Genomic DNA, 22652 nt, shown 5'->3' with positions numbered 1-22652 from the left:
ATGCAAATGATTAGCAGAGCATTCACACAAGGTTGTCGCCGGTGGCGAAACCTACAACGTGCTGACATGAAGAATGTTTCCAACCGATTTCTCATACACAAATAGCAGTTGACCGGTGTTGCCTGGTGAAACGTTGTTGTGATGCCTCGTGTAAGGAGGAGAAATGCGTATCATCACGTTTCCGACTTTGATAAAGGTCGGATTGTAGCCTATCGCGATTGCGGTTTACTGTATTGCGACATTGCTGCTCGCGTTGGTTGAGATCCAATGACTGTTGGCAGAATATGGAATCGGTGGGTTCAGGAGGGTAATACGGAATGGCGTGCTGGATCCCAACGGCCTTGTATCACTGGCAGTTGACATGAGAGGCATCTTATCCACATGGCTGTAACGGATCGTGCAGCCACGTCTCGATCCCCGAGTCAGCAGATGGGGACGTTTGCAAGACAACAAACATCTGCATGAACAGTTTGACGACGTTTGCAGCAGCATGCACTATCAGCTCAGAGACCACGACTGTGGTTACCCTTGATGCTGCATCACAGACAGGAGTGCCTGTGATGGTGTACTTAATGATGAACCAGGGTGCACGAATGGAAAAACGTTATTTTTTGAATGAATCGAGGTTCTGTTTACAGTATGATGATGGTCACATCCATGTTTGGTGACATCGCGGTGAACGCACATTGGAAGCGTGTATTCGTCATCGTCATACTGGTGTATCACCTGGCGTGATGGTATAGGGTGCCATTGGTCACACGTCTCGGTCACCTCTTGTTCGCATTGACGGCACTTTGAACAGTGGATGTTACATTTCAGATGTGTTACGACCCGTGGCTCTACCCTTCATTTGATCCCTGCAAAACCCTACGTCTCAGCAGGATAATGCACGACAGCATGTTGCAGGTCCTGTATGGGCTTTTCTGGATACAGAAAATGTTCGACTGCTGCCCTGGCCAGCACATTCTCCAGATCTCTCACCAATTGAAAACGTCTGGTCAATGGTGGCCGAGCAACTGGCTCGTTACAATACGCCAGTCACTACTCTTGATGAACTGTGGTATCGTGTTGAAGCTGCATGGGCAGCTGTACCTGTACACGCCATCCAAGCTCTGTTTGACTCAGTGCCCAGGTGTATCAAGGCCGTTATTACGGCCAAAGGTGGTTGTTCTGGGTACTGATTTCTCTGGATCTATGCACCCAAATTGCGTGAAGATATAATCACATGTCAGTTCTAGTATAATATATTTGTCCAGTGAATACCCGTTTATCATCTGCATTTCTTCTTGGTGTTGTAGCAATTTTAATGGCCAGTAGTGTAGTTGTAGCATGAAAATGGCACTTTTCGGACATGGGCTCCTATTCAAAATATTATGTACTTACTTCCCTCTACAAGTCCTAGAAGTTTGTACTGGGAATTTATGAACATCCTGTATATTATGGCTGAGTGAGGTGGTGCAGTATTTAAGGCACTATTCATGAACAGCAGGGTTCAAATTCCCAAGCTATCATTCAGATTTAGGCTCTCTGTGATATTTGTAAATTAAGTAAGATGAATGTCATGATGTTTTTTATTGAAGGATATACATGATTTTCTTTGCCTTCCCTGTTCAGTCTTAACTTGAACATCGTCTCTACTGACTTCACCATTACTGGGACATTAAACCTTGATCTCCCTTTTACATCGTATATTTCTACATATACTCGGCAAACTACTGTGAAGTCCATGGAAGAGGGTACTTCCCATTGTATCACATATTCATTTATACGTAGTGTGTGGAAAGGATGACTGCTTAAGTGCTTCTGTGCATGCTGTAATTAGTGTACTCTTCTGTTCATGGCCCTGTGATGGTGTGACAGAGCAGAAGGCAACACCGACATCATACTAGCCAGGATGGCCACTTCTGCCCAAGAATGGCATGTATGGGTTCTCTGGGTGGGGTCTTCCAATACTGCGTTAAGTGTGGAATCAAGAGTGCTCACTCAATAACAACATTCATTATTAATCAAAGCTTCCATCAAAGAGGTTGATGTCTGTACCGAGGAACTGCATGGTGGATGTAACACTGGGGTGGCGGAATGCCGCCTCAGCATAACATAGCCGAAAGTACAAATGGATTTACTGATGCGAAGCCGGAGTCAGCTCATCGCCAGTGACAGTATGGCCAGCCTCGCATATACTGCAGGTGAGGGCGAGTAAACACCCTGCATTCGACCAACGACCCTTGGAGTCGGCTAGAAAGTCAGGCGGTGACAGCCTGTGAGTGGCCTCCTCTTGACAGTATGTTTCAGACCCAGAAATGTAAGGTCAATCTGGCAGCATGTAGATAAACAACTTCACATAGTTGTGTATGGTGAGGTTGTAGCAGTGAGGCCAAACATTGGACTGATGACTGTCACAGAGATTGTCATGGTGCTGGCAGAGGTTGGCAGTTCAAGAACAAGTGCTGCTGATTGGTGGATAGAGCATAGGGTATCACAGGAGCTCACTTCGCATCACATGGACGGCTGTAGAATTGTAGCTTTGTGCCTCAGCATGAAGTAACACATTCCACTGCTATGGTAGACTGCTGTGTTGCTAAATGCTGCACCAGCATATTTTTAGCACCCAGGTCAAGTGTTTCATTTATGGTGGGCATGCTCACACCTTGGCTGTTTCTGAAGTTTTGCCTGCAGCTGATGCTGTAACAATTCCTACATGTAAAAATACCTATGATGGTCTGCCATGTTTCCAGATTCTTCTCTGAATATTTGTTATTATATTTTGTTGGGTCAAATCCAAGATAATTTATAATTTTATTGTATCAAAAGGAAAATTCCAGTGAGAAAACTGTAAAATTACAGAGAGACAGATTGATAGGTCACTACTTAGCTTCAAGAGATGAAATTCCATGTATTACTGATAGACACATTTAAAGCTCTCTCTCTCTCTCTCTCTCTCTCTCTCTCTCTCTCTCTCTCTCTGACCTCCTACTCTGTCTGCCACCTCCAGCTCCTTTGTCTCTGCTTATCCTCACAAAACACAGGTCCTTCTTAGCCTAGTGTCTAAGTGACCAACCCATCCTTTCCAACTGTCCCCAACATACCTCTCTGTTCTCCATAAGGTAAGAACTAACAGTTGTGAAAGGCAGTGAATGTTTCTATTTTTAAATTATATGTCTACTGAAAAGTCAGCCATTCTGTCTCTCTGTAATTTTAATGTTATATTGTGTTATTTTGCTCTAGTAGTACTAGAACTTTGTGCCTTTATAATATATGAAATATTTAACTGTAGCACCAAATAATGGCTTAGTTAAAGAGAGTCTGCCAGAACCTTTTACCAGCAATAAAATTAATTTTTTTATATTCTTGGCATCTAAAGTGTCTCTAGTTCATTAATTCTTATAGTAATTCACATATTATGGTCTGTAAATCCCAAAATACCAGACAGACAGGAGAATTCTGGAAAGGGCTTGCAATTGGTTCACAGCCAACCACTTAACCCTTAATATTACAGAAGCCATATTCTGCTATTGCAAATAAGTAAAAAAAAACTTACAGGTACTAGATGTAGAAATCAGTGGGCACATACTGGATAAAGTCTCAGGTGTGAAATTACTAGATAATTATATACTGAGGTTACATCAGCATGTGGAAATATTAACCAAAAAGCTGAGTTTTGCCTGATTTGCAATCAGAAATCTCTGTCATTGTGTTGACCTGCAGACTGGATTGGTAGCATACTTTTGATGCCTTCACTCAGAGCTGTCCTATGGCATAATCTTCTGGGGAGTGCAGCTGTGGTGCAAAAGTATTTATTGTACATTCATGAGATACAGTATTGTCTAATGCTGATAACTGAACTTCTTGCAGAAACCTCTTCAAGGACTTAGGTATTCTTACGCTTATGTATCAATACGTAACAATATTTGTTGGTAATAACAAGATTGAATTTAGATGCACCTGTAGTTCACAACCCCCAATATGATGAGTACAAGTAATTTTTATTTAGACTATGCATCCGTCCCAAGGATTCAGAGTTGAATTTTATACTGTGGTGTAAAAGTCTCTAATAGGGAGCTAGTGGGCATCAGACAGATGATTGGAAGTCCCCAGACATTAAAAAAAAAAAAAAAAAAAAAAAAAAAAAAAAAAAAACACGTAAAAGAACACCTCATTAATATCACTTCTACAATTTATTAGTATATTTAGACTAATGGATGTAAATTCCACATAACTCTCCTGTTTATGTTACTTGACTTTGCCTATAGCCTATATACCGTATTTACTCGAATCTAAACCGCACCTTTTTTCTGGTTTTTGTAATCCAAAAAACCGCCTGTGGCTTAGAATCGAGTGCAAAGCAAGCGGAAGTTCTGAAAAATGTTGGTAGGTGCTGCTACAACTAAATTCTGCCGTCGAATATATGTAGCGCTACACAGGCATGCTTTGTAGGCACAAAGATAAATACTGGCGCCAAAACCTCTGTGTCAGTAAATAAATTAAAAAAAAAAGAAAGGTGGAAGACGAGCTTTTTTTCTCTGCCCCGAGTTTCGACCACTGCATTTTCATACATTATCCAACGAGGTAAATACAAATTCTGTATTGTTCATCTTTGAATGTAGCAGAATTTCAATGTACTACTAAAATCCAACTGGCAAGACTGTTTAGGATGTTTGTCAATTTGACCAACTCTACGTTCTGAATTTTTTCCTACCTGTGAGAAGAGATGGTTGCTAATAGGAACCTGATGAAATGTGAATCACATGCAGTATTCTCTTCACCATAAGAATAATACGAATATAAACATTTTGCCATGTATTCTTTCGTGTTTGCTGCTAACTCATTTAAATCCTGTCTGCCTAATAAGCTACGAAACTAGAGAGAGCAAACGCGGAAGAATACACGTATCGTGTCATGTTTATATTCGTATTATTCTTATGCCTAATAGTGATACAGTCAGAAATGAAGCACGGCAACTGACTAGATTTTTAAATCTAAGATGACTAATTTCTGTGCAGAATTTGATGTACTAAAGAAGCGGCCGCAAAGATTCTCAAAAGGAGAAAAATTTTCGCCAACTCTCGTTCAGAACGTGTTCTATCATACGCAGTCTATTATTTGGTTCTTGTTGATCATTATCAAAGAAAACAGCGGTGTAAGTAACAACAAATAGCAGTCTCTTGCCATTGTTTCGCTAACGAGACAATTCCTCTTTTTTTTTTATTGTAAGTGGCGGTAGCGCACACAAAAGCAAGCTGTGCCGCGAGCGGTGACAGGCCGTAAACACGCACTATCAGAATGCGACAAACTATACATGATCCAGTACAGTAATGCATTTTCATCTTAGAGTGACGTGAACACCTATAACAAAGAAAACGGCACTTATCAGATCAAAGCAAAATAAGCAATTTATTAAAACCAGACGGAGCACGTGAAAATGGAAGGGTACTCGTATAAATACTGATGGAGCACCTGACGCGTAGCAATGACTACCTGGTAAAGCTTAACTGCTAAGCTTACTACGCGAACCAAACTACTGTAGCTGTATCGTCATTCATTTGACCTAAATTGTGTCTCGCGTTACAATGGACCAACTTTGTTTCGATATGGAGGTGCGGCCTAAAACTTTTCTCTCCCCTTGAATTTCGAGTTGCAAATTTCAGGTGCGGCTTAGATTCGGGAAATTTTTTTTTTCCTTTATTTCGAGTCTCATTTTTCAGGTGCGGCTTAGATTCGAGTGCGGCTTAGATTCGAGTAAATACGATAGACAGGTGATAAAGCTTTGTGTGAAGTCACATAAATGATTTGTTTGAAGTGTTGGATAAATTCAGCAGCTGAGCATTATAGGACAAAAAGCCATGTCTTTCTTTTTTTTTTTTTTTTTTTTCCAAATTAGTTGTTTCTCTTGTAATATATAGTGTACATGAACATAAAATAATCTACAATAATTATCAGTATGAATAGATTATCACTAGTCATAATTTGTTGATAGTATATTTTACAGAAGTAGCCAACAGTGGTTGCTTCTCCCTGTGAACTTGATTTATTCCACATCCTTAAGATCTACAGTACACAATGAATGAATGAATGCATATGCATTATCCTTTTATAAGAAATCTTACAACAGGTTATCTCATACATCTTATGTTCTCTAGTACGCTCCTCTCTCCATTGAAATGCTGGGTCACTGAATGCAGTGATTGCATTTGATATGAGTGATCCAAATGTTGTGCCGGCCAGCCTGTGGATGGTTTTTAGGCAGTTTTCCATCTACCTCGGCAAATAAGGGCTGGTTCCCGTTATTCCACCTCAGTTACACTATGTGGATGATTGCTACGTGAACAGTGTCTCCATGTGCATGTACATCATCATTATTTTACCATGCAAACATTTGGGGCCACACTCATCTGGTATGAGACATTCCTGGGGTGGAGGGGTCCACTGGGGTCCAAACTGCACGATAACCCCAGGTTCGGTGTGGGGTGGCGGTGAGGTGGGTGGACTGCTGTGGCCTGTTGCGAGTTTATAAACCACTGAGGGCTATGGCAGGACGAAGTCTTTCCATCGTTTCTAGGTCCCCAGTTCAATACACAATACACACACAATCCAGTTTAATGTAGTCTGATACCAAGAATGTGAATTTTAATATAATTTTCCATCAAAATTCAAACTATTTGTTTTGCAGATAACTTCCAGTATGTAATTAAGACATTTTACACACACAGAAAGAGAGAGAGGTGTGTCTCAATAATCATGTCTGAATGTTGCAGGGTGCAGTAGCAACAACACTCACGCAGCCATTAGATGTGATGAAGACAAGAGCAATGAACGCAAAGCCTGGAGAATTCAAGGTTAGTGCTAATCAATTTTCTACATTTTCCCAAATAATTCGTGCTTTTCATTGGTTTATTAAACTTCCTGGCAGATTAAAACTGTGTGCCGTACCGAGACTCAAACTCGGGACTTTTGCCTTTCGCGGGCAAGTGCTCTACCAACTGAGCTACCCAAGCACGACTCACGCCCCGTCCTCACAGCTTTAATTCTGCCAATACCTTGTCTCCTAACTTCCAAACTTCACAGAAGCTCTCCTGCAAACCTTGCAGAACTAGCCCTCCATTAGTTTATTGATTATTGATCTTGATCCTCTGTGCCCCTCAAGTGAAACATTTTGTGTATAAATATTTTTTAGTTTTGTCAGTAATAACTGTAAAGTAACAAAAATAATAATTTTCCACACAATGAAGGTATTCAGTAGTCTTTATAAGGGTTGTCATAGATTTTAAAGAGTTGTTCCTGTAAGGATATTATACTTATACAACAACTCATGTAAATCACATTTGCTCCATAGAGAGATTTGCCTTTGATATGGTGTGCTATATTTGTTCAGAACATTGGTTCTGATGGTTCAAGCTTTGCAGAGGGATAGCTCTGGGAACTAAAGTGTCAGACATATGCCTGATGGACAAATATTATGTTCTTTTATGTACTATAAATTACAGAGTGTGTAACTCTAAAATTTGGATTGAAATTAGTTTTAATGGGGAGAAAATCACAGAATCATGTCAGTAGTAAAAATTTGAATTTGTATCTTTGTGGCATATTATTCAAGGCAACTTTCAGCTTTTTTTTCTCTTTTTGTAATCTATAATGTCTGATAACACTACCATTGACATGATCTGAATCCTCAAGAACTCAACCTGAAATAAATTCTTTGCACAACATGGTCATGGGTACTAGAGATTTTTGCCAGTATAACAGAAAAGAGGGAATGGAGGATTAACTATATTTGGGGATGTAGGTGAAATAGATTTACTGATATCTAACTAAATTTCATGGCATAAAGACACATGTTGAGGTATATGTCTCTTGAACCAGACAGCTCTGATTTGAAATTTTACTGTCAACTTTAGTATTGGACCAAACACTATGTTTTGTATGTGTGGTACCTTTTTGATATTGTTGTTACTATTTTGGCATTGCTTGCATACTTGAAATTTTTTAAAGCAACCCAGTCTATGTAATCATTTTAAGGTGGTGAAAGTTGATATGGCAATTAGTTTGTTGTTTTGCTTTTGAACTTCTACAGCCTGTAATGGTATGGGCCATGTGTAACATTATTTTTAAAAAGTATTCTGATTTTCATATATTTTGTGACTCTAATGCTGGAAACTTCTGCCAAAGAACTCACATAATCTTTATATTCACCATTGTTGTCTTCTGTTATTTTGCAGAGCTTATGGCACATAGCCACGTATACTGCCAAACTTGGTCCACTGGGTTTCTTCAAGGTAAGATTTAATGTTGTTGCCACAGTGGTTTTATAAAGTGTGTCTCAGCCTATGTTTAATGTATACCCTAGCTGTCAAATAAAGTACTTGTTGGTTCATGCATCGTACCTTTAACATAAACAGTAATACTTCATGTCAGTAGACATACAAATTGTAGCAGATATATAAAATTGCCACATAGCTGACAGCTCTTCTGACTATATGACATGTGTAAATTGGTACTACTTATTGAAATTTAAACATTTCGGTCTTGAATCATAAAATGTACAAAGATTCACACGTTACAAAATGGGGGATCAAAACACAGAAAATATGAGAGAGAAACTGAAAAAATTAGTATTAAAGGATGCAGAACTTATTCAACCAATTTATATTCTATTATATTTTGATCGGAAAAATTGTCATTAAAGGATCAGTAAGTGTAAAATTACTAGCAGGCAGGGAAGAAGGAAGAGTGAGTGAAAAGTTACGTATCCTGTGAATGGAAGAGGTTATTGTTTGTTGGGTACAATTCAATTTTATTGGAGATCATGCAATGTGTAGAGCAGCTTGAACATCCTGATACAGCTAAAAACTTGTACAACAGATAACAACTCAGTACTTAACATCAGCATTGTTATCGTACTGACAAAAAGCCAATATCTTCACAATCCTCATGAACAGAAACCATGTATGTCATTGCATGGAACTGAATACTCAGTTTACACATAATGAAGGACTGGCCTGCCAAGCTGTTTGAACCAAAGTCCACAGTTTATTGGCACCATCCGCTTGAGGATTTTGCTATGTACCTACATGAGTGAGCATACCCTAGGTCCATATAAGAGTGCCACATTTCAAAATGCATATTGGAACATCGGAGCTGTCCCGCGTGCGCGCGCGCACGTATGTGTGTATGTGTGTGTGTGTGTGTGTGTGTGTGGTGTGTGTGTGTGTGTGTGTGTGTGTGTGTGTGTGTGTGTCTAGTCTGCTTACCATTGGCTGTCTGTAATTGCAACGGAATATTATCGGAGAAGGGGTAAAACATATGGCAGAAGAAAAATAAATAGTTACAAAATGTAACAATAGATGGCACTGTAAGCATCACAATTTTAATAGTGGTTGACTACAAATGACAAATGAATCATACAACAATGCCTAAGGTGTTCATTTGACATTAAACAAACTGTACTGCTCAGTGTACATGGCTGTACAGATGTGTTACTGTTAGTTGCATAAGCCCATCCACAATGGCAAGGTCTTATCACATCAGATGGGAAAAATTGGTTTTTAATTGTCCCAAGTCAAAAAACTGCATAAAAAGCATCACTCAAAATCAAATAGGATTATTAATTTCCGTGTTACTGGCACAAAACGTGTTCAGTATGCTGTCCACTGTTTTCTGCAACAAGTTGAAATCAAGAAACAGCATGTTCCACAACTGATCGAAGTGTTTCGAGGCTCACATTCAGAACGCGTTGCGCAATGTGCGCCTTCAATGCAGCTAAGTTTGCAATTAGAACACTGAACACAACATCTTTCAGATAGCCCCACAGCCAGAAGTCACACAGATTAAGATAAGGTGATTAGCATGGCCAGGTTGTAGGGAAATGGCTGCTGATAATTCTAGCATTTCCAAAATGGCACTTTAGCAGCTGCTTAACTGGATTTTCAATGTGTGGAGGTGTGCCATCTTGCATAAAAATAATCACATTCATGCTGTTGGAGAGCTGGAATGACATGGTTGCACAAAAGACACTTATAGCACTTACCAGTGATGGTACAGGTAACAAGACCAGAAGCACCTGTGTCTTCAAAAAAATATGGCCCTATCATAAATGATACTGTAAACCTGCACCACACATTAACCTTCTCAGGATGAAGTAGAACTGGTTGATTTGTGTGTGGGTTTTCTGTTGCCCATATTTGACAATTCTGTGTACTGACATATCCTATCAGATGGAAGTGGGCTTCCTCCTTCCACAAAATCTTCTATAACCAATCATTGTCGACTTCCATGTGAAATATGCTCACTATTTTTATTTGCTTAAATTTGGCATATTTCGTGACAGTACCTTTTCCGTAAAATGTTTACAAGGTGATATTTGTCTTGGCTTCAGTTGTCTAGTGGAAGTATGATTCCACAATGCAGTTTTGTCGGCTGCAGAAATGACCTGGTTCAATGCGTTTGCCTCATTTTTGGTGCTTCAAATACCATTTCTACGAATGTGGTTTCTTCTTAAAGTTTATATAAAAAAAGTAGTAACATAATTCATTTTTTTTTTGTTCACTTCCAAAATATTATGACGGCGACCTGCACACTGTTCTACCATCAACACACACCATGAGTTCACTGCTGACTGACTACAGTCAAAGACGACTCCAGCGTCAAAGACATTTTACACAACACACAAGCTTCCACTTGTAATCAGTCTCTTTGATATTCTTCGTCACATTTACTAATAGTAATCAATATGCTTTCACTCTCAAAAATATAAGTAAATTAGCATATAATAAGGCAAATTACAATAAAAAATTCTGACAAAAATATAAGAAAACATTTACAATTTGGTATCGACAAGTCCGGTAGAAAATAACACATCTCCCAGATCCGTTACTCATGAGAGCAAGAAAATCTAAAGCAAAGGTCTTTCTTCCTGGCAGATCAACAGAAAGCAACTCATGCACATGGGTAATTTTGAATGGATAGCAAAGAAGGATGTTTCGTAGTATTTTACGCACCGTGCTAAAGGGTATGTTCGGGCAATTCTCCATGCACTACACATTTGCACACCTCCACTTATCTCCTCCTGCAATTCTGTGGTCATGCTTCCACTGATGTCAGATCAATTTGTTTCCTCCCTCTACCACGTTGCACACCAAAAAGAACCCGTCTTTTCAAATTACTGAATCATTTTTTCAAGACCCACGGAAGTCATCGGACCAACGCCTTTTTTCAAACCCTCCAGTGTCCAGAACTTGGGAAGAGCGACATGTGCATAGTCATCATTCTTGTAATACAGCTTTACAAGCAGAGTGCAATCCTGCATTGAGGCACTCATGGTGAACATCGCAGATGCAAGAGGAGGAAAAGCAGTGTACCCGCTGTGTTTATACAAACTTCAGTGGGTCAGGCACATGACATGTGTTCCATCTATTGATCAATTTTCACACTATTTTTTTTTTCTTCTGCCATACGTTTTCCCCCCTTCTCCGATAATATTATGTTGCAATTTGACATCATTCTGACCAGGGGTGTTATTTCTAAAGCATTTTAACATCTATAAAAATCTGCTAAGAAACTGAAGATTATGTGATACTTTTGATATTATTTGATTTTTATTGATCCCAGAAGTACTTAAGTTTCATGGGAACTGAATGCTTTTCTCCTTTGCTGTGGGCTTATGTTCTCCAGGAGTCTTGTGACACAGCACTGTAAAATCATAATAGCAGGGTAGGGGTGAGGGATGGTAAAGTGCTCCTTTGGCATTAGGGATGTGGTGGGGATAGGGTAGGGCAGCTTTGTGCAGTCAGGTGGTTAGGTGGGTGGCAGTGAAGTGAAGTGCGGGTGCGGGGGGGGGGGGGGGGGGAGGGGGGGGATAAGGGAGCAGAGAAGAAGAGAAGTCACATGGGGAAGGCACTTTTATGGTCCGGCGGTGGGACTTTGGGAGATGGTGGATGACTTGAGAGATAAGGCATGGGAGATCTGTTTCTGTACAACGTTGGGAGTGTAATCTTGGTCTGTGAAGGTCTCAGTGAGACCTTTGGTATATTTGAAGAGGGACTGCTGCAGCTACCTACAGTGCTGTTATTGTTACACTGAACCTTTGAAATTCATCTTCATCTGTTCAGGATATAATATTCTTTATGCATTGTTTTTAGTTATTATTATTATTATTATTATTATTAGTATTAGTATTAGTATTAGTATTAAGTCAGGACTCAGTTGTTAGAAGTACCACATTACACATTTACACTACAAGTACATAGACAGAGGTTTTTCTGTTCTCTCTTATTTAACTATTTCATTCCAGTATTTAGTCATAAGTTGCAGCAAACCTGTTAGTTATCTTCTAAATCATTACGTTTCTTATTTTCAGGGTTATATTCCAGCATTTATAAGACTTGGGCCACAGACAATTTTAACATTTGTGTTCCTGGAACAACTGCGCAAAAATTTTGGGGTATTGGCACTACCTCAGTAATAAGTTACCTTATTTCTGGTCAATAGGTTATATTTACATCACAAAAGAAAGGAAGTAATTAGCTGTTTAACCACTGGAGTAAGTGTACTACTTGCCAGTTTGACTTCTACAGTGCAAAGAATACTTGAGAATCAAAGGGTTTACATGGTAAACTTTATGAATTTATCAGTTCCAAACTATGAACATCAAAACATAGAATGCCAAAGTACATTAAAAACAATTAACTGATTTTTCCTCATTTAGGACACACAAAAATTCCCATAATCAGTTTTTCTATCTTGCAGGTGAAATGTTAACAGTTACTGTCATGATTGGTCGTAGAAGGAAATCACATTTTTAATGCCATTGAAACATCATCATAAATTAAGATCTTTGTTGTACTCATTACCATAGTTGTTATTCTCACACATTTTTTTACGTTTCTTGTTTACAGTTTTTACCGACATAAAATTATCACTTCACACAAACAAGGATAATCGTCAAATATTTGCCTCATTCTGAGATATTGTTGCTATTGTGTATTGCCTCTTCTTCATGTAACATATCTTTGATGGTTCTTCCATATTATGCATGGAAGATGGTAAAGTAAGTAATGTAAGTGTAGAATAATAATGTAAATTTCTGGATGGAACAATAATCAAAATAAGGAAAAGGCAGACAGTTACCTATAGCAGACTGATGTATGGGGCATAGAAACAAGTAACAGAAAAACAGTATTCACAGTACTTTATGAGCACTTGCTTCTTTTCCAAGCAAAAGTTCACACACACACACACACACACTTACTTCTGCGGCTACAGTTTGCTTCTCTTGTAACACATACGAGGGCAGTTCAATAAGTAATGCAACACATTTTTTTTCTGAAACAGGGGTTGTTTTATTCAGCATTGAAATACACCAGGTTATTCCCCAATCTTTTAGCTACACAACACTATTTTTCAACGTAATCTCCATTCAATGCTACGGCCTTACGCCACCTTGAAATGAGGGCCTGTATGCCTGCACGGTACCATTCCACAGGTCGATGTCGGAGCCAACGTCGTACTGCATCAATAACTTCTTCATCATCCGCGTAGTGCCTCCCACGGATTGCGTCCTTCATTGGGCCAAACATATGGAAATCCGACGGTGCGAGATCGGGGCTGTAGGGTGCATGAGGAAGAACAGTCCACTGAAGTTTTGTGAGCTCCTCTCGGGTGCGAAGACGTGTGTGAGGTCTTGCGTTGTCATGAAGAAGGAGAAGTTCGTTCAGATTTTTGTGCCTACGAACACGCTGAAGTCGTTTCTTCAATTTCTGAAGAGTAGCACAATACACTTCAGAGTTGATCATTTGACCATGGGGAAGGACATCGAACAGAATAACCCCTTCAACAACCCAGAAGACTGTAACCATGACTTTACCAGCTGAGGGTATGGCTTTGAACTTTTTCTTGGTAGGGGAGTGGGTGTGGCGCCACTCCATTGATTGCCGTTTTGTTTCAGGTTCGAAGTGATGAACCCATGTTTCATCGCCTGTAACAATCTTTGACAAGAAATTGTCACCCTCAGCCACATGACGAGCAAGCAATTCCGCACAGATGGTTCTCCTTTGCTCTTTATGGTGTTCGGTTAGACAACGAGGGACCCAGCGGGAACAAACCTTTGAATATCCCAACTGGTGAACAATTGTGACAGCACTACCAACAGAGATGTCAAGTTGAGCACTGAGTTGTTTGATGGTGATCCGTCGATCATCTCGAACGAGTGTGTTCGCACGCTCCGCCATTGCAGGAGTCACAGCTGTGCACGGCCGGCCCGCACGCGGGAGATCAGACAGTCTTGCTTGACCTTGCGGCGATGATGACACACGCTTTGCCCAACGACTCACCGTGCTTTTGTCCACTGCCAGATCACCGTAGACATTCTGCAAGCGCCTGTGAATATCTGAGATGCCCTGGTTTTCCGCCAAAAGAAACTCGATCACTGCCCGTTGTTTGCAACGCACATCCGTTACAGACGCCATTTTAACAGCTCCGTACAGCGCTGCCACCTGTCGGAAGTCAATGAAACTATACGAGACGAAGCGGGAATGTTTGAAAATATTCCACAAGAAATTTCCGGTTTTTTCAACCAAAATTGGCCGAGAAAAAAAAAGTGTTGCACTACTTATTGAACTGCCCTCGTACATGCACCCATATCTGAAATGACATGCATTACAAGTGCAACATCCAGTGGTTAAACGATGTGAATCTATTTTGATATTTATATTTATTATGTAGATTTTATTTCTATTTGTTTTGAAAGTCTGTAATATTTATTTAATTTTTATAAAAGAGATTATGGTATATTATTGGTTCAGCAAGTTTCTAGATGTCTTCCATACAATAAATAGATTTTTTGCTCTGAGTTATTGATAGACTCTACTGAGTAAAGGTTAATAGTGTGTGAATGTGTTAAGTTTTCAGAGTCTAATGCTTTTATTGTAGTAAATGGTACAGTTACCCTTTTTTCATTTGTTTCTCTAAGTAAACAATTGAATAAAAGAATTATCTAGCTTATAGTTCACTCAGTTTTTTATTATTGTTATGAGGCTTTAAAGAAAGGGGAAATATTGCAATAATAGTAATAATAATAATCGTGTGTTAGACTGAAATGGAGTAGCTGCTAATACCTAGTGACATGGTCTGATGTGATTATTGTAGAAGCAATAGTATTAGACTGATTTTAATTATCCATCCATGAGAGACTGCAAAATTTTTGTGAAAAACTTGCTACTTGTTGAAAATATTTTCATCAAATTTTTAAACATCAAATAACTGAAGTCAGTATTGTTTGAAGTTGTAAACTGTGTAATATATGTATTACTTTTCAATTGTGTGATACATGTATCTTGTATGTAATAAGGAAACAGAACAACATAATATGGTGCCATGACTTTATACCTGTGACTGTGTTAATGACATTGCAATATGCTATATGCCTGTATACAATTTACGTCTTGTGGCTGTCTCTATGATTTCCTCTTTATGTGTCTGGCAGAAGTATTATAGTTTAATAAACTGCCTATTGTCTTTTTTGTGAAAGAATATTTCATATTTTTCCTTTTATCATATGATGTTCAGATACTGCTCTCTCTCTGTTTCTGCTGCACACAATTATATGCTAAGAATTTACAGTGATGCATTTGTTTGTATTTATGCGATATAATATGCATGAAGGTGCTATTACAAACAAGAGCCAAAATGTGGCAGTTATTCACATGTTGGGGTTTCCAGGAGAAACTAATTCTATGCAAAACCTTATATTTGAAGCAGAGGAATAAAACAATTTTGTCACATTGGGCTCTTAGTCCATAATTGGGCCAATGATCAGAACAGCAGTTTGAAATGCTGCTGTAAATGTGTGTAAGCATTAAAAAGAAATGGTGTTGGGATGCCATGGGTCATGGTGTGACAATGTATTTAAATCTGAAATGTAGAATTTAATTTCCATTGTTTTTGTTTATTGAACAAGTTAATTATTAAGTAACAATGTGTAGTGATTGATTTAGAGATTTATACTTTCATAATGATTGGAGCAACTACAACATCTGTCTGTAGGTTTCAAGAATGTTGCAAGGTGAAACTGTGTAAGATCTACTAGGGAATCCTGAGACTTTGTAGTAAGATTTTGGAAGTTATCAGAATTAATAGGTTATATGAGCATTTAATTGTGTTTTATGCTTGTCCTTATTATGTTTCACAGTACTTTGCCAAGTGAGGTCACTGTAATTTCCTTATATCCGAATGTGCCCTTGTTTTACCGGATTACACCATTCTAAATGAACTTTTGTTGTGCAAATCACTATTTGTGATATGTTCTGTGTAGTGTTAAGACAAAAAGCTCTGTATGTAACAACTGTAAATGTCAGTAACAGTTGACAGCATGAAATTCTATGCTGCCATTCCACCAGACACATCTGAGTAAAACATAGTATTCATCCAAGATGATATAGTCTGAGGCATCATAATTGTGAAAACAGTAGAAACCACATTGCTCAATCATAGTATAAATTGTCAGTAACATATTGACTGTAACCAAGTGTCCAGATCTAATGCATTATCTTTGTTTTTCATATATGTAAAAAAAAAAAAAAAAAAAAAAAGCTCTTCTATTCACATTGTATTAGAAGAAGTATTGCATGTAAATTCATGGAACATCACACACACTGAGAAATATTACATGCCTTAAAAATTAAAAAAAAATTATATTAAGACATTTGAGAAAACTTCCAGCATGACAGGAACACAGTACTTAAAATTTCTCATGTTTGATCCCAAATTGTTACATACAAGAGTTCATTTAAATAAAGTAAGTATTATGAGTGTTCTTGGACAGTGGTTTTCATGACATGTAAGGGATTAGAACTTTTATTGTAATTTTTAGTTTACTGTAATATCTGCATTTGAAAACCTTGAATTGATGCGGTGCGAGCAGTTTTTCTTTAAATTGTGACCGTAAACTTCCTTTGTAGTAAAAAGTTGTTAATGCACATTTTTATGGTCTCCACTTCTTGTATTTTCCTAACTGTTTTGTTTCTATGTCTGTTTAAGAGAAGAACGTAAATTTTGTAATGTGATGAATATAAACCAAATGGAAAAGTAGACAGTGGAATAATAATAGTGAGCAAATATGACTGTTGTGTTATGTATGGAAATAAGTGTAAAGCATTTTAAAGTAGTGTCATTAATACCTTTGTACCGTGTTTCTTTGCAGTCTATAGACATAAAGTGAAAATTATTTAGTTTCCCAATTTGATATGATAGTAGTTTATTTATATGACAGCATTGTATGGAAATTTTATGTAAATAGTTTTAAAGTAGTGTCATTAAGACCTTTGTACCGTGTTACTTTGTAGTCTATAGACATAAAGTGAAAATTATTGACTTTCTCAATTTTTATTGATAGCAGTTTATTTGCATGACAGCCAGTAGCTAGAGACTGGTTACAATGTATTAATTTATTCAAGACCAAATGTTAGTCATTACAAGAAATTGATTGTTGCAGATAACTTGATATGTGCTGCAGAAAATTGGCATTATATTCTTAAAAGGAATGATTTATTTTTGTCTCCAAATTGTGGGACCATTATTCTCAGGAAAATATATTAAACATTAGTTTACATATCCAGTACACTTTTCTTGGCAGTTATTGTAAACCAGTAATTACTGCTCCTTTTGTTGTATTCACTGTAAATTTACTTTAGTTAGTTTGCTGTTTTTAAGGCCATCATTTTCCAAAAAATGAAAAAAATTTGTTTTTTCACTTTAATATGGCTCTTGGATAGATTTAATAAACATGGCTTCCTGTTACTACTAAAATATAAATAGTTATTTTGTCTTTATACACCTCATTGTCAAACATGATTGGATTGAATGAACATAAAAATTGGTAGTTTTTGCAACCACACATATTGAAGAATGTTATATGGAACAGTAATTAATTTTCCAGTCTTCTAATTGTGGGACCAGTATTCTCAGGAAAAATTTCTGATACATTCAGATCTTTCACTTTATTTTTTTTTTTTGCACTTTTGTTAGATTATTTATATTTGTAAACCAATAATAATTGCTCCATATTGCATTCACTTCCCTGCTACTGTAATTATAATGTTTTAAAATCACACATTGCTATCCAAATGTTTGCAAGTTTATGACCCCCATAGATAATGACAAAAGTGTAATAAGGAGCAGAATTTACCAGTGGTTCACATAGGATTGTCACTTATGTGGTAACTGAACAATATAAATGAAGACACTGACACAAAACCCAGAAAAGTTTAAATGAATTCTGACCTCATAACAACCTGAGGATGACAGTTAGGTGTCATAGAAAGAAAGGTGCCATTTTATACTTTGTTTTGTCTTCCTACATACATGAACAGAAAATAAAATTAAGTTATCATATACATGAGATGATAAAAAAAAAAAAATGTTAGCCACACTGAGTAATGGAAATAACTGTGAAACAGTGTATATCAATGTCCTGCTACATAGAGAGAGATGAGTTAAATTTCGGGCAAACATACGCTTTTCATTTGAATATCTAATTTTCTCAATAATTATTATTGATTTTTGTGTGCTGCAAGGGAGTTTGCTATACTAACCCACTTGACATGTACAATTTTTTATAGTGTAGCAAAACTGTTTCTTGAATCATCCACTCATTTAGTAGAATGACTCATTATATCCATATATTGTTGATAGTGTATGTTCAAAAATTTTTAATGTTAGTACTGTTATCAGGTTACTGTGGACTCTCAATTCAAAGTATTATTCTATTTGTCAGTAGTACAGATTTTGTTGCATTTGTCCTTCTCATTAAAACTTAATTATTTTTGTTGACCTTTGTGAATTTCATTTTTACATTTACTGTTGACTATATTAAAGTTTATGACTGTGTCTTTAAGTTAAACATAAAGAATGTGAAATAAAGGTTAATTGCAGGGCACAGTTTTGTCTTATTCGTACTGTAAAACTGGTTAATAGTTTGATTGGTTCTGATTTCATGCATACATTTTCTATACAGTCATGTTTCAGTTTTTGTGTGTGGAAGTTTACCTCCTGTGTTTAAATTGCCAAAATGTAGTGCAGGTAAGGAATAATTAGTCAATTGTACTTGCTGTCACTTCTGGGTGACACTGGCCTTCATATGCAGTATTGTTTGAAAACATCTTTCAGATTTACAAAGCTATATATAAATGTTGTATTTCATATTCAATTGTTGACAACTATTATTGTTATAAACATGCATTTTGCTTTCATTTATAGAATACTGTGATGTTCTGTGATGATGTTATGGAAGCTGTTACACAGTGCTAATCAGTTGGTTTAAAAGTTTTTCATAAAAATTTTTATATATTTTCTTTTGACTGTACACCATTAATTTTTCATAATTATTTGTTGAAAATGAACAGAGTTGTTATCCCCAGTAAGTTGCTTGCATTTATTGATGAAAAATGTATTTGTTATTAAGCAGAAAAGTGAACAGAGTTGTTATCCCCAGTAAGTTGCTTGCATTTATTGATGAAAAATGTATTTGTTATTAAGCAGAAAAGTGTCACTAACAGATGTTATTTTGTGCACCCGGTGAAATAAATGTGCAACATTTACAACATTTCAGTTTTTTATTTCTCTAAAAACTTTATGACCTAATTACTTGGTATGAGATCTTTCCCTGGTTCCACTTGGTGCCCCAATTACAAGGTTTACTGTGCCACAGTAGATATTAAGAATTAGTCTTGATAACAATGTAGGGGAATGAAAACAAACAACCACTTACCTGTAGATGACTGTGTAGTGGTGCATAGGCACACTTACAGATCATCATCAAAGTTTACTTACTTTAGAATGTCTGCTCTTCTTGGGATTTCTGTACCTGTTGTAACACTAGTCATTATACCAGCTGACATCTTGTAGTGGTGGTGGTGGTGGTGGTGGTGGTGGTGCTGGTGGTGGCAGTAGTAGTAGTAGTAGTAGTAGTAGTAGTAGTTTTAGTTTTATATGAACACCTCCGTAGACACTGCTAAAAGAGGAGTAATTTGATCTCAGTTGGGTTACAAAAATTGTAGCTCTAGTTGTTCCTGTATATGCAACTTTCCAAATAAATAATGAGTAAAATAAGATCTATACCTTATTGTTTAGCAGCTACTGTACATTGTTTTAGTATGATGTATGATTTTATTTGATGCTAATAATTATTAACAGTGCACTTTATGCATTATTAATTAGGGATAAAAGAAGTGAGACTATAATCTATAGTTAAGAAAACATCTCTTTCCACGAACAGTGTTTTTATCACAATTTTCCTTTGTATTTCCTTGTGCAGTAGTCACATTGAGTTACAGCCATTATGGAGAGGTAGGAGCCATTTTTCTGACTGTTAGGATGGCATTCTGCTCTCCCATATCTCAATTCAGCATGGTACTTCTCTGATGAGGCCTAAGTAGAACATACAATTAGAAACAATATATCTCTCTATAGTTTGTACTATTGTAATTGGTATCTGGTTCTGGAAAGCATATACATGGTCTGTTGAAGACGTTAGGATAGCTGATATATGCTACTTTTGCGCACACTATTCAAACTTGTGTTGACTTCTTTCATAATCCACTCACTTCTATGCTGACCTGTGGATTCTCTAGGAAAGGTAATCCATAAAACCCTGACTGGCCATGCAATTCACTTGACCAGTATGCAGTGTTGACTAGCTCATAGGGATTTGCAATTCCTCAAGGTTTTGTACAATTATGTGATCTCTACACCATACCTCTTTCAACTATCTAAAAGTCCTTGCACTGCAGCACCTTCTGATTCACATGACCCAGGCTGTTGACTCTTATTTGACGGTGATTGGTGAATGGTGGCAGAGTTGCGTATCTCTGAGCAAAAGGCGAAAGTGAGCATCATCTGCACTGCTATCCCATTATGTCTCAAAACAAATTTGAGGAATTGCCTACTGCTGAAAGTACATCGGACCCCGTCTGAGATACCTTGTCTGTTGCGACTGTAGCCAATATTCCTGAGAGGTTTGAACAAATGCAGTGGGTGGGGCTTATTGTGTCACTGGAAGTTCCAGTGTTAGGTGTGAGATGAAGTCCCTCAGGGAAATAGCAAGCAGGTTGGGAAAGAAGGCCAGAGTCCACTCTTAGCTTGCTGGAGGGGGGGGGGGGGGGGTTCCAAGTTGTGGAAGGGGCTCTGCTGGTAGTAATTGAGTGCACTGGGTGACATGGCTCTTGTAGGCACGTGGGGTGCCTCTCACCTGGGACTGACTGCTTTAGTGAAGACAGCTAGCCTCACCCGCACGGTGGAAGCAGAGATATTTCTTTGCAGCATTGTTCCCAAAACTGATCATGGTCCTGACATTTTGGGGTGATGATCCTGGATGTGAATTTCTTTACCTCCGCTAATGGGTGGGGAATTTTTGGAACTCCTTACTCGGGCAAGCACTACACACACTAAGTGGCCATTAGGGTAATGGAGTGGAGAATGTGTGGTGTTCACATGTGGGTTTCTTAGGATAGAGAAATTCCACCACAGGCCTGATAAGCTGTGTTCTGATTCCAGATAGGGTGCCATTTGTCACAGAGGTTCAGGGGAAGAAACTATTAATGTAATATTAGTTAACTGCAGGAGTGTCTATGGAAAGCTCCCAGAACTAATCTTGCTGATAAATGATAACAATGCCCACACAGCACTAGCAGTAGAAAGCTGCTTGAAACCAGATGTTAACAGCAATGAAATTCTAAACTTTGATTGGAATGTGTATCGTAAAGATGTGATGAACAATGTTGGTGGATGTGTGTTTATAGCCATAAAAAATGATATCATCTAGCTAAAAAATAAGATATATTGTGAGGTAAGTGCAGCTACTAAACTGAAAATAATGTGGGTTAAGGTAAGTCTTAAATGTGGACCAAACATAGTCATAATATGGTTTTATAAATCCCCTGGCCTTGGAACGGTAGTGGTGGAACATTTGAGCGGAAGTAGTTCTAAATACCTTATACAAAAGTTAACTTGAGAAATTAATCAGACAACCAGCTTTCTTCACAGAAAATCCTAAGAAGTTTCAGTCTTATATTAAATCATTAAATGGATTGAAGCCATTTGTCCACACACTCTCTGCTCATAACGGCATTTAAGTGGAGGATAATACAGAAAAGTGCAATATATTCAACATCTTTTTCCAGAACTGTTTCACAGAGGAAGATTGCACTGTAGAAGTTCCTTTAAATCTTGCATGAATGACAAAATGGCTGATATCGAAATAAATGACTGTAGTATAGAAAAGCAACTGAAATTGCTCAACAGAAGAGAGGCCATTACTGCACCTGATGGGATTCCAGTATTTGAACGAACTTGCCATATGTCTCAAATAGAGCAGTGTTTTTGATGACTTGTTGGTGGGTTTGATGTGGACGGATGTCCAAACCCACCAACAAGCAACAGTACCTCCATTATGACAGCTGCCACCCATTCCATATCAAATGGTCCCTTCCCTACAGCCTAGGTCTTCGTGGCAAACGAATCTGCTCCAGTCCGGAATCCCTGAACCATTACACCAACAACCTGAAAACAGCTTTCGCATCCCGCAACTACCCTCCCGATCTGGTACAGAAGCAAATAACCAGAGCCACTTCCTCATCCCCTCAAACCCAGAACCTCCCACAGAAGAACCC

General features: G+C 37.9%; 1 protein-coding gene across 3 annotated transcripts in view; it reads left to right on the top strand.

Annotated features, from left to right (window-relative positions):
* The window catches only part of LOC124596022 (mitochondrial dicarboxylate carrier-like), a 68238-nt gene extending 55008 nt beyond the window's left edge, over positions 1-13230 (top strand). For all 3 annotated transcript variants that reach the window (XM_047134982.1, XM_047134984.1, XM_047134983.1), the window contains exons 6-8: positions 6753-6833; positions 8214-8270; positions 12350-13230. In XM_047134982.1, the coding sequence (XP_046990938.1) occupies positions 6753-6833; positions 8214-8270; positions 12350-12454 (243 nt within the window). In that variant the 3' untranslated portion in view covers positions 12455-13230. The remainder of the gene's footprint in view (positions 1-6752; positions 6834-8213; positions 8271-12349) is intronic.
* Positions 13231-22652: the final 9422 nt, after the last annotated feature.

Source organism: Schistocerca americana, chromosome 2, assembly GCF_021461395.2.
Source record: "Schistocerca americana isolate TAMUIC-IGC-003095 chromosome 2, iqSchAmer2.1, whole genome shotgun sequence".
NCBI lineage: Eukaryota > Metazoa > Arthropoda > Insecta > Orthoptera > Acrididae > Schistocerca > Schistocerca americana.
Note: the sequence above shows the minus strand (reverse complement) of the source record. Positions and strands in the feature narration are given on the sequence as shown.